The sequence below is a fragment of the Nyctereutes procyonoides genome, unplaced genomic scaffold (genome assembly GCF_905146905.1).
Source record: "Nyctereutes procyonoides isolate TBG_1078 unplaced genomic scaffold, NYPRO_anot_genome, whole genome shotgun sequence".
Classification (NCBI taxonomy): Eukaryota; Metazoa; Chordata; class Mammalia; order Carnivora; family Canidae; genus Nyctereutes; species Nyctereutes procyonoides.
In genome coordinates, this window is record NW_026575037.1 from 8,388,480 (window position 1) to 8,399,492 (window position 11,013).

Sequence of the window (11,013 nt, forward strand, 5' to 3'; positions counted from 1 at the left end):
CCATTTCCACCCTCTTTATATTACTTCAGTTTTCTTTCTCTTTAAGAATCTCTCAGTGATTGATTGCTTCCAAGAAGCCGTAAGAAAAACCACTTTATCACTAAAGTCATCCCAAATCCAATGCTTCTCACCACCTTCAATTTGGCCTATACTTATCTTTGGGAAGAGAAACAACAGAACTAAGGAAAGGGAACCATGACAATGTTTTTTTTCTCTCTCTTCCACTCTGAAAGAATAAACTGTTAGATGATGGGGAAGGAGCAGACAAGTAAGAAAACAGCAGCAAAATGCACACACGTAGGCACCTTGCATAACAGGCAACACTTAACTTGAAAGGAATAACTGAGTGGTAAAATGAAGTCCACCTTAGTGGTGAAATGATAATGCTAACACTTAAATTTGGGGAAAGAGTTAAACTTGGCTCACTTCTAGTAAAAATCTCAATTACAACCCCTATAGATTTATTAGTACAATAATGGAGCACGACCAGGCAGTAAAAAGTTTCCGCTTTGAAGAAAAAAGCAGGTTCAACAATAAAATGTGTAAACTTTGTTTCTTCAATGCCTGAGGCACTGTTTCCAGAAAGTTTTTGTTAGCCTAGTATTATGTACACATACAGAATATCAAAATAAAACTTTCAGTGGAAAATTTAGTAAGTTTAATTCCTTTTTAAAGAAAACTGATGGGATGCCTGGGTGGTTCAGCGGTTCAGCACCTGCCTTTGGCCCAAGGGCGTGATCCTAAAGACCTGGGATCGAGTCCCACATCAGGCTCCTTGCATGGAGCCTGCTTCTCTCTCTGCCTATGCCTCTGCCTCTCTCTCTCTCTGTGTGTGTGTGTCTCTCATGAATAAATAAATAAAATCTTTAAAAAGAAAAAACTAAAACTAGTTTTAGTGAGAGATGCATGCTGGTCTTCACATCCTGAGATTTATTCCAACAGCAGTAAAAATGTTTACATTTACTATGTGGTTCAGGACAAGTTAATAATTAGTTCTAAGTTTACTATATTTCTGTATTATGTCAAATATAAAAAAATTCAGTCAAGATTTAATCAAAACTCATCAAATGTTTTAAGACTTCCTAAAATTCCATCTTCTCCACAAAGACTTGCTTCAGTAAGGTGGCAATGCCAAGCCCTCTTCTTACCCTACCCTTGTCTTGCCAATACAACATTTATAAATCTGATCCCATTTTAAGCATTTTAAGAGAGATGATGAAGCTGTACCAGAAGACCTAAGATAGGCAAAGTCCTGATTTTCAAGGGAGTGGGGAGCAGGAGATACAAAATACAAGATCTTTGAAGTTAAAGACTGCATCTTATTTGTTTTTTTATGGCCAGTACCTAGTATAGCATCTGTAACATGAATGAGTAAGTGAATGAATGAATCATATAAATGAATGAAGAAATGAATTCAAATAGATTCTAAAAACCATAGACTGGCAAATATGACATCTACCTTCTCTTGAAATGGGAAATAAGTCAATGAATTGTTTACCCTTTATAAAGAGCTGGGATGCCTGGGTGGCTCAATGGTTGAGCATCTGCCTTCAGCTCAGGGCGTGATCCCCGGGGTCCTGGGTTCTAATCCCATGTCAGGCTCCCAGCAAGAAGCCTGCTTCTCCCTCTGCCTGTGTCTCTGCCTGGGGGCACCTGGATGGCTCAGTCAGTTAAGTGTCTGCCTTTGGCTCTCAGGTCATGATCTCAGGGTCCTGGAATTGAGCCCCCCTACCCATCCACTGGGCTCCCTGGCTCAGCAAGGCATCTGCTTCTCCCTCTCCCTCTACTCCTCCCCCTCCCCCTGCTTCTGCTCTCTTTCTCTTTCTCAAATAAATAAAATCTAAGAAGAAAGAAAGAAAGAAAGAAAGAAAGAAAGAAAGAAAGAAAGAAAGAAAGAAAGAAGAGAAAAAGAAAGCAAGCGAGCCTGGAATCACTAAAAACAAATCATGTTATCCTAAACCCACCAGGATCTTACTCTTTGACCTGCTCTGATCAACTTAGATCAAAACATAATCAGCATCCTAATCAAACTTGTAAAGGTTGCAAAATTGGTGAGGACAGTTAATACACTAGATAATACAATGGGCATTCTACTTTATTTCAAAGTTCTGAAAAATGGACTGAAAGCAATCTATTTAAAATTTAACACAGAGAAATGTAAATGACTATATAAGATTCATTAAAACAATTTAAAAATTCAAGAAGAGAGAATCTGGGTTCAATGACATGAAAAATATGATATGGTCACAGCATGAAAAAAATAATGCAAAGGTTTCAACTGACCTCAGTTCAGTATGAGCCTATGATATGAGATGGCTACTTAAAAAGTTAATGTAAATCTTAGTACTAATAGAAATATTCCATATAGGTTTATAAGAGTAAATAGTCCACTGTATTCTGCATTAGCTAGAATCCATCTTTGCCCTCTCAATGTGACGCTTTAACAGAAATGTTGATTAATTGGAGAATGTTGAGAAGAGCATGACAAAGATGGTGAGAAGTTTTTTGTTGTTGTTTTTTTAAGATTTTATTTATTTATTCATGAAAGACAGAGAGAGAGAGAGAGGCAGAGACACAGGCAGAGGGAGAAGCCAGCTCCACGCAGGGAGCCCAACGTGAGACTCGATCCCGAGTCTCTAGGATCAGGCCCTGGGCTCAGGGCGGCGCTAAACTGCTGAGCCACCCAGGCTGCCTGGTGAGAAGTTTTAAAGGCACACCAGATGAGGAAGATTTAAGAGATTTGGGGCATCCAAGTTGAGGGAGATGAATATAAGCTTCATGTTTGTTTTTATTTATTTATTGGACTCCAAAGACATAAAAGAATAGGAATCATAATACTTAGTTTAAGACACATTGTCTTCACTGATCCTCAAGTGTTCTTAATTATTTATTTTTAGGCTTGATTGTTTGCTTGTCTGTTTTTCATGATGTAGCGAGATCCCATGAACCCACCACCCTAAAGAAAATAAGAACTTGGAAATAATTTACTTCTACTCTGGCAGTGGCCACAAGGTATCTCTGGTAGATGGCTACAAAACTAACTCCCATTCTTATAATATGATATTGAAATTATATCAGGTGGAGTGGTGAATTCTATGTATCCTCCTCTTGAAACTGAACCATTGAAACTGCCTTGACCAATAGTGTTTGGCAAAAGTGACACTATTCAACTACACTAGATCATAAAGATGACATGCACTTTTTTTTTTTCCTTCGGATGTTTGCTCTTGGGATGCAGCCATCATGAAGTGAAGAAGCTCAAATTTCCCACACTGAGTATCCATGTGGAGAGGCCACAAATAGGTGTTCCAGCCATTAGCCAACATCAACAGCTTAACATCTCCAGATGATTCCAGTTCCCAACTGCCAAAAACTCAGCCCATCCTTCCAGTCTTCTCAGTTGAGGCTCAGATACCACAGAGCAAACGTAAGACATCCCCATTGTTTCTTGGCCCAATCTCTGATGCATAGAATCTGTAAACATTATTATTCAATGGTTGTTTTATGACACTAAGTTTTGGGTGGTTACACAGTTATAGTAACTGGATACCAGTATGTGCTCATTACCATGCATTTCCCTGTTGCATTAAATTTAAACCACAGTCTTGTATCTTATGTTTATCTACCCCTTCCTTTCATCTTTTATAATTAGATCTCATCTCCAAGTAAGCCTAAGAGTAGAGTTTTTTTTTTGTTGTTTTTTTTTAAAGTAGAGTTTTAATTTTATTTTATTCTTTACTTTATAAAGGGTATCATACTTAATGAATGCTTTTGGAACTTTTTCTTTTAACATTATATTTGTATTATCCATCCTAAAAGCTGTTGTTCAATAATTTTGACTGCTAAATAGTAGTCCATTGAATAAGTATACTCTTATGCCCACCTCTTGTCAACAGGCTGTTAGGTTTTCCTAGGTTTTTGCTCTTGTGAATACTGTTGCCAAGAATATTCTCATATATATCTCCTAGAATATTTGTACAAAAGTTGATCTTAGGAATAAAACTAAGAATGAAACTACTAGAAAGTAGGATATGTGAATGTTTGATCAAATATTTAAAAGAGTCTGATAATGAGGTGCCTGGGTGGTTTAGTTAAGCGACTGACTCTTGATTTGGCTCAGGTCATAATCTCAGGGTTGTGAGATCAAGCTGTGTCAGCCTCCACGCTGAGCATGAAACCTGCTTGAGATTTTCTCTCTCTCCTTTTGCTCCTCCCCCCCTGCTTGTGCTCTCTCTCACTGTTAAAAAATTTTTTTTATTAAAAATTTTAAAGTAAATAAATAAAAGTGTGGTAAGGAAGAGGACTACAATTAAGCCATAATATAAAGAACTGGCCATAGAATCAGCAGACTTTCAAGGAATCCAAGTTTTGCAGCTCAAAGTTCATATGACCATGGACAATTCATTTTGTTAATCTACAAGTATTTTTATTGAGGTTTAATTTGACAATATGAAATCTCTTTGTAAATTATAGTGATACAAAATATGGCATTGTTTGTAAGCATAAATGTATTGGTTTTATTTGTTACTTCAGGGAAAAAAATAGGACCAAAGGCTGGAAATGATACAGACTCAGATTTTGTACCAAAGATAAAAAAGAGCTTTTAACAGTTTAACCTATCCTACAAGAGAAAAAGCTTTTTGGAATGGCTATGACTGGATCTGGGGTAAGTCTGGGGTAAGACCGGATCTGGGATCTCCCTGTAACACCAGGTCAGACAAGTAGGGGAGGGGGGATCACAATGAAAGAATAATGGGCTAAGCTTCAGGACTGGATAAATGTGAAGGTTTCTTAGTCAAGAAGCCAAGAACAGAAGTACGAGCAATGATTACACCCAGGCAAATCATTTAGCTCTTTCAGTTATACTGTGTGTTATGGATTGAATTGTGAGCCCCACCCCAAAGATATGCTGAGGTCCTAACACCTGCTATCTCTAATGTGACCATATTTGGAAACAGGGTCTTGGAAGAGGTAACCAAATTAAGATGAGTTCATTAGAGTTGGCCTTTAATCCTATATGACCAGTATCCTTATAAGAAGGGAAGACAGCCATAAGAAGAGAAACACCAACAGAAGCATAGACCAGAGTTTTGCTACCACCAACTAAAGAATATCTCCAGATATTACCAGAAGCTGGAGGTAATGAGGAATGATTCTCATCTAGATGCCAATTTCAGTATTCTAGTCTCCAGAACTGTAGGAGAAGAAATTTCTGTTGTTTTAAGCCACAGAGTTTGTGGTAATTTGTTACGGCAGCCCTAGAAAAACTAACACACTGTTAGTCATTAAGAGTCCAAGGAGGCACAGGCAATGCCCTACAATTGGACAATTGGACAGCAGGGATGTTGTGAAAGAGATAACTTCGCTGAAAGATAATTTGGACATGATCATCTCTATAGATCCTTCCCAACTCTGTGATTCTCCAATGCACTGGTCCGGTAAGATTCTAGAACCAATAGATACGTAGAATAGATACATAGATTGTAATTAATGGGTTAGAAAGGCCAGACAAGGTACCTAACACATGTATTCACTTAAACCTCACAAATCTTAAATTAAATATCCTTGGTTTCCTACAACATAGATGCCTACATATCTCTACCCATGAATTCCAACATTCTCTCCTGGCAAGATACAGGAAGGTGACAGTAATAGATTAACACCATGATAAGTATTTGGGATTATTTTCTACCAAAAAAAAGTAGAAAATGAAATGTGAATATGAAAAATTTGTGTTTCTTAAGGACAAATTTCTTTTTTTTGTTTTTGTTTTTACAATCCTGAGGTCTTTTATTTTCTTTACATCTATCATGCCGATGAATTCATAGGGGATGGGTTCCAGCAGTTCTTTTCCATTGGTTCTCACAAAGTGTGCTTCTCTGGGTGGGGCAGGCTGGCACTTCAGTTGGACCCAAGTACCTTTCTCTTTGGCTTCCTTCTTTTTCTGATCATTTTCCTTCACACGCTTCAGGAAGCTATCTCGGCTCTTTGAGTGTTTAATATGCTCAATGCAGACATTAATTCTCTTGGCAAGAATCTTGCCCTTAACTTGTTTGTTTACAACAATGCCAACAGCATGCTGAGTAACATTGTAGACTCTTCCAGTTTTGCCATGGTAACATTTGTGGGGCATTCCTTTTTGAACAGTGCCCATTCCCTTGATGCCCACAATATCACCTTTCCTATAGATTCGCATGTATGTGGCCAAAGGAACAACTCCATGTTTTCGAAAAGGCCTAGAGAACATATAGCGGGTACCTCTCCTCTTTCCCTTTGTGTTGGTCATTTTGGCAAATTACTGAAAGATGGCAGTTCCGCTAAGGACAAATTTCTTGTCCTGCCAAGATATTTCTTGCAAAGAGATTAAGAAGGAGGAGGAGGAAGAGAAGGAGAGGCGGGAGGGAGGGAAGGAGGGAGGGAGAGAGGAAGGACATCAGGGTATATAACACCAGCTCCTGAATTCAGGGCCAGTAGTCAGAAAGTCCAAATTATTGGACTAGTCTCTGCACCTTCCTAATAATAAAGCAAGCAAAAAATAATAATAAAGCTTCTCCAAAAGTTAGCAGTTACCAATGATACATTTATCTCAATGAAATGTTCGCAGTGCTTTAGGAAAGCTATTAATGGTATATGATTCACATCTCTGTTTAATCTTTTTCTATTCAATATTTGCATAGTCTTATAAATGTCAATATGTTCTTACATTTACACAGTCTCTCATGGATTATAAACTGAAAGAATTTATACAGATATTCTATGCCACCAGACATTTGGAGATTCCTAAATTAGAACAAATAGTGATCTGGTTAAACATCATTGCATTTTGCCTGTAAACTAAAGGTGCTTTTTAATCCTCCTCGTGGAGTTGCTGTGTTGATCAAATAAGACGATGACAAGGCACTTGCACAGTGGCCATCAGCAAATCTCCATGAAATATCAGCTCCAGGTTTCATACGGAGACAAATATATCTGTGCCTAAGCCCCAATGTTTGTAGCAGCAATGTCCACAATAGCCAAACCATGGAAAGAGGCAAGATGGCCATCAACAAATAAATGGATAAAAGATGTAGTATTTATACACAATGGAATATTACTTAGCCACAATAAAGGATGGAATCTTACTATCTGCAACAGCATGGATGGAACAGGAGGGTATTCTGCTACGTGAAATAAATCAATCACAGAAAAACAATTATCATATATTTTCATTCATATGTGGAATTTAAGAAACAAAACAAAGGAGCATATGGGAAGGGAGGGAAAAATAAAACAAGACAAAATCAGGGAGACAAACCATAAGAGACTCTTAACTATAGGAAACAAACTGAGGGTTGTTGGAAGGGTGGGGGGTGGGGGAATGGGGTAACTGGGGGATGGGCATTAAGAAGGGCACTTGATGTAATGAGCACTGGCTGTCATATGCAACCGATGAATAACTGAACTCTACATCTGAGACTAATTAACTATACCTTAATTAATTGAATTTAAATAAAATAAGATAAAAATTAAATGTGGAAAATGTTAAGATCTTTATCTTCATAATGAAATGCAAACAGATGGCAGAGTATAGAGTAACCTCTATAAAGTACAAGTTTAGAGCCCAAAAATCGAGGATTTAGACCATGGATGACTCTTCTACCCAGTTAGATACCTGACCTCAGGTAAGTTGTCTAGCTCCCTTATCAGCAGTTGTCTTATCATAAGAGTTACTTTCAGGGTCATTACAGAGTACTAGATACAGTACTAATCTAATGTTATGCCTAGCACACACACACACACACACACACACACACACACACACAAGAGCATTTGATAAATGGTAGTAGTACATCCAAGAGGATCTTCAGACTATGTTGCCTCATTTCAAAGTGTTTCTGCCAGTAGTCTCCATTCTTCTATACACAGCTCTTATCTAATAATTTGAGTTCCTTTTCTATATCATTACATACATATTTATGTTACGTCTATATTACCAAAAAAAATCATACATCTGTTAAAAATTAAATGCCTTGTGAAGGAAAAGTATCCAAAACTGGACAAAGGAAAAAAAAAAGTGGATGGCAAGCCCTGTCTGTATCATATGGTTGAAGGTCCATCGAAGGATTATTTAGGACATGTCATTATTTAATTTAGTATTTACTGCTGATTAATGATGCTACCATGCACTGTATAGGTTTTTGTCTAGTAGAGATGCAAATAATGTGTTTTGGAGAACAGATAATCCCAAAGGTTATGCTTATTGCCCTGTAGGATATTAACCAGTTTTTGTATCTAGTTCAATAATCTTCTAACTTTTCTTTATTAAATTGCCTATAGGTACCCGAAGTCTTCAAACCCTCTTTGACCCAGTCTTAACATCTTCCAACCTCCTCACTAATAAGTGAGTGAATAAAATCTTTGACATGTGTTCATCTTACATTTGCATGTGAGTTATAAATTTATTTCTAAAACTTATATGTATAGCAGCCCTGAGAAATCTTATTAGGAACTTAATTACCATAATCGTTTACAAAATGAAAAAATATTTGGCAATGTGAATTATCACTTTCTAATTCGTCTGTTAAATCAGTTTAGTTTTTCTGTGTTTTCCTAGAACTGGGCATTCTTGTGTTCAGGCTGCTGGCATGATCAAGTACAGCTGCCACTTGCTGCAGCAAGATAAGTTGGCAGAAGTTCTAAGATCTCGTATTCGACTATATTTGCAATGAATCGCTGCAACAGTTGCTATCGGCTTCCCTTTCTTCACTTATTCCAATTTGTATTAATGGTCCGAGAGATAAGGCTCATGTTACCACATGCTCACAATATCTGGCTACTTCACACATATGAAATAGTTTCACTCCAGTGTTCTTGCCAACAAGGGAGAATAAACAAAGCTGGATTCTGAAAGAGTGGGCTTGTTGGTTTAACCTGATTTGTACCTTGTTAATATGTAACGACATAGAAACCTTTCGGCAACACTTGGAGCCAAATTTCTGCTTAATCCATAACTACTTTAAGCCATGTGAATTATCATAGGTTTACATGCTCAATATTTTGAATAAAGAAGGGTTTGGATAACTCATATTTGCATGTAAAATTTTATGGATAATTCATGGGCTAATGATCCTTGTTTCCATGAACAAATATTGAAGTATATGATGAATCTATTAGGTACAAAATAGGGAAAACAATGGGACGTCTGGTTGGCTCAGTCCGGTAAGCATCTGCCTTCGGCTCAGGTCATGATCCCAGGTTCTGGGATCAAGCACCGCACTGGGTGCCCTGTTCAGCAGGGAGACTGCTTCTCCCTCTCCCTCTGCCTGCCACTCCCCCTGCTTGATTGATTTATTGGGGGGGGGAGGAGCAGAGAGAGAGGGCAAGAGAATCCTCAAGCCGACTTCCCATTCAGTGCAGAGCCCAACTCAGAGCTCAATTAAGAACCCTGAAATCATGACATGAGTCAAAATCAAGAATTGGCTGCTTAACTGACTGAGCCACCCAGACACCCCCTAAAAACCAACTAAGCCACCCAGGCACTGTCATTTATAATGACAGTATTAATATTAATTCAAATGATACATTTTTGTTTATAGGTGCTAAAAACTATGGCTTGTATGGACTCTTCAAAGTCAATTTGAGTTTTAATTTTTAAAATTTGAGGATCATACCTAAGATTTGAAAAAAAAGATGGAATTAATCTTATCTAATTTACAGGCTTATTTATACATTTGCTGTGACTATCATCCAAAATGATAAATAATCTTAACATTGGTAATATTTTTATAGAACTTATCACTGTTTTGAGGGGAAAAAAATCTCTCTTTGATGCATTCTGTCTAAAGGACATTTAGATTTTGAAGGTAAAATATAACCTTCAAAGTCATAATAAACAGCAGTGAGAATAATACTACTACAATTCATTAAATATCTACCTTTTATGGAGTGTTCACTATGGGTCTAATGTTATTTAGTACATGGGCATTTATTATTTTTCATTTTAGCTTCAGTAAAGTAACATACAGTATTATATTAGTTTCAGGTGTCCAATACAGTGATTCAACACTCCCATACATCACCCAGTGCTCATCATGATAAGTGGACTCTAATCCCCATCACCTATTTCACTCATCCCTCCACCCCTGTGCCCCTCTGGTAACTATCCGTTTGTTCTCTGTAGTTAAGAGTTTACATTTTGGTTTGTCTCTTTTTTCTTTGTTCATTTGTTTTATTTCTTAAATTCCACATAAGAGTGAAACCATGTGGTATTTGTCTTTCTCTGACTGACCCATTTCACTTAGTATTATACTCTCTAGATACAAATGGCAAGATTTCATTCCTTTTTGTGGCTGAATAATATTCCATTATATATATATATATACACATATATACACACACATACATATACACCCCACATCTTTTTTTATCTACTCATCTATTGATGGACTCTTGGGCTGCCTCCGTAATTAGTACATGAGCATTTAATTTAATATTTACATATATGGTTTAACAACCACGAAAGATAAGTACCACTTCCCCATTTATCAGATAAGGAAACAGAGCCAAGGAAGTTTGTGACTTGCCCAGAGTTAAAAACTTCCAAATGACAGGGCTATGAGTAATTTTGATCTAAAGTCCTGTACTCTTCACACACTGTTATTAGCAGATTACATAAAGCTCTGGAGCCTTTCATTTTCATATCCACTCTACCTTCCTACCTATCACAAGCTGTCTTTACTGGCTCATTCCTGGAAAGGGGGAAGAGATTAAATGGAAGAGAGCTAGGTTGCTTCAGTTCGTTCATTCAGCTGTGCCAGGATATGGAATGTGACCCCATCCCCATCATCCCACAATACTGTTTAACTCATAAGTCCAGAGTTGAGAGTAAAAGGCACTTCATGCTTCCACACTGTAAGTTCCCAGAAGTGCCAGCATTTGAGGTCAGCCCTACTACCACCAAACCTGAGAGAAGGTTGTCATCATAATTTTTTAAAGTCCATCCATTTCTTCAACTTTCTCATGCGCAAAGCCTTG

The 11,013-nt window shown here is 37.5% G+C and overlaps 1 protein-coding gene across 1 annotated transcript; it reads right to left on the reverse strand.

Annotated features, from left to right (window-relative positions):
- Nucleotides 1-2,893: 2,893 nt before the first annotated feature.
- LOC129505792 (60S ribosomal protein L21-like) lies at nt 2,894-6,286 on the reverse strand. Its single transcript, XM_055319029.1, has 2 exons — nt 5,804-6,286; nt 2,894-2,956 (listed from the first exon to the last, which is right to left on the reverse strand). The coding sequence occupies exons 1-2, from the start codon at nt 6,284-6,286 to the stop codon at nt 2,894-2,896; spliced, it is 546 nt and encodes a 181-aa protein (XP_055175004.1).
- Between the last annotated feature and the right edge of the window lie 4,727 nt (nt 6,287-11,013).

Excerpts from the sequence above, each read along its gene's own strand:
- LOC129505792 (XM_055319029.1), bottom strand. The coding sequence starts at position 6,286 with ATGACCAACACAAAGGGAAAGAGGAGAGGTACCCGCTATATGTTCTCT. Across the intron at positions 2,957-5,803 it reads AATTCATCGGCATGATAGAT|GGTGGTGGGTTCATGGGATC; the intron begins GTAAAGAAAATA and ends TATTTTCTTTAG.